This window comes from Galeopterus variegatus, unplaced genomic scaffold, assembly GCF_000696425.1.
Source record: "Galeopterus variegatus unplaced genomic scaffold, G_variegatus-3.0.2 Scaffold6105, whole genome shotgun sequence".
NCBI lineage: Eukaryota > Metazoa > Chordata > Mammalia > Dermoptera > Cynocephalidae > Galeopterus > Galeopterus variegatus.
This window is the reverse complement of record NW_007732216.1, coordinates 66,117-67,177: the sequence shown is the minus strand read 5'-3', so window position 1 is coordinate 67,177 and position 1,061 is coordinate 66,117. Positions and strand designations below refer to the sequence as shown.

The 1,061-nt window shown below is 33.5% G+C and overlaps 1 protein-coding gene across 3 annotated transcripts in view; it reads left to right on the top strand.

Moving 5' to 3' along the window:
* Nucleotides 1–143: 143 nt before the first annotated feature.
* The window catches only part of KLHL8 (kelch-like family member 8), a 62,180-nt gene continuing 61,262 nt past the window's right edge, over nt 144–1,061 (top strand). For all 3 annotated transcript variants that reach the window (XR_551818.1, XM_008590446.1, XM_008590447.1), the window contains exon 1: nt 144–501. Coding sequence is in view for 2 of the 3 variants with exons in the window: in XM_008590446.1 (XP_008588668.1) it covers nt 289–501 (213 nt within the window). In the remaining variant the exon portion in view is untranslated. The remainder of the gene's footprint in view (nt 502–1,061) is intronic.

Here is a 1,061-nt window from a genome sequence, read left to right as displayed (position 1 = left end):
AAAAAAAAAAAAAACTACAGTTATTCTTTTTTCAATAATGATGTGGTTATTTTGCATATATAATATTAGCAAATTATAGTTACTAATGATAGTTTTTTTTCTTTTGGTTTGTCTTTATGTGTATTTTGTTGTTAGCAATCTCAACAAACTGTACAATAACAGTTGAGTGGGTTCTAAAAAACGTCTAAAGTTTAGTGGCTGCATCTACCTTCTGCTTTCTCCCCACCCTTTAAAAAAGAATAAATGGGATGTTTGAGAAGAGAGCTATATTAAAGAAGAGTATTGCAAATGGCTTCAGAATCTATGAATGGAAAACCAACTAAGAATCACTTCACAAAGGGAAAAAGACAACAGCACCAGCAAATAAAGAACAGATGTTCGATTAGTGATGGTAATGGGGAAGATTCCTTCATCTTTGAAGCAAATGAAGCTTGGAAAGACTTTCATAGTTCTCTTCTTCAGTTTTATGAAAATGGAGAACTCTGTGATGTCACACTAAAGGTGAGAGATGGCCTTGTTTCTTACATTTCTCAGCCTCTTTAGTGTCTTATGAAAATGAGGGTTTGTATAACCACACAAGACAAATTTGTGGTGCTATACTTGTGGTCAGAATGATTTCAGTCTTAATACTTTGTATTGAAGATGAAGGGACATAAGGGAAAGTAAATGAACAGAGGTTAGAATAAGATTAAATTACTGTATTAATTTAATATTGATATTTATAATTTCTTAGTTAATTTAAGTTCTGAGAGTTCTGGAACCCTAGACCAACAAATATTTCTTGTAAGTGAAATTAATAAATTGCCATTGACCATGTAAGCTTTTAACTTGTGAAATAAAAAATCTTGGTGTATTCACTTACTGTTGATACAGGTTAGAAGTCAGGAATTCTTGGTTGTCTGTTCACCTGCACTAGTGTTTTACTGTTGCCTTGGATTGAGTGTCCTCCCAAAACATGAGCCCCACTGTGACATTGTTAAGAGGATGGGAAATCCTATTATGGTAATTGAAAGGTGGGAGCCTTGACAAGGTGATTAGGTTGTAGGACCATGCCTTATATA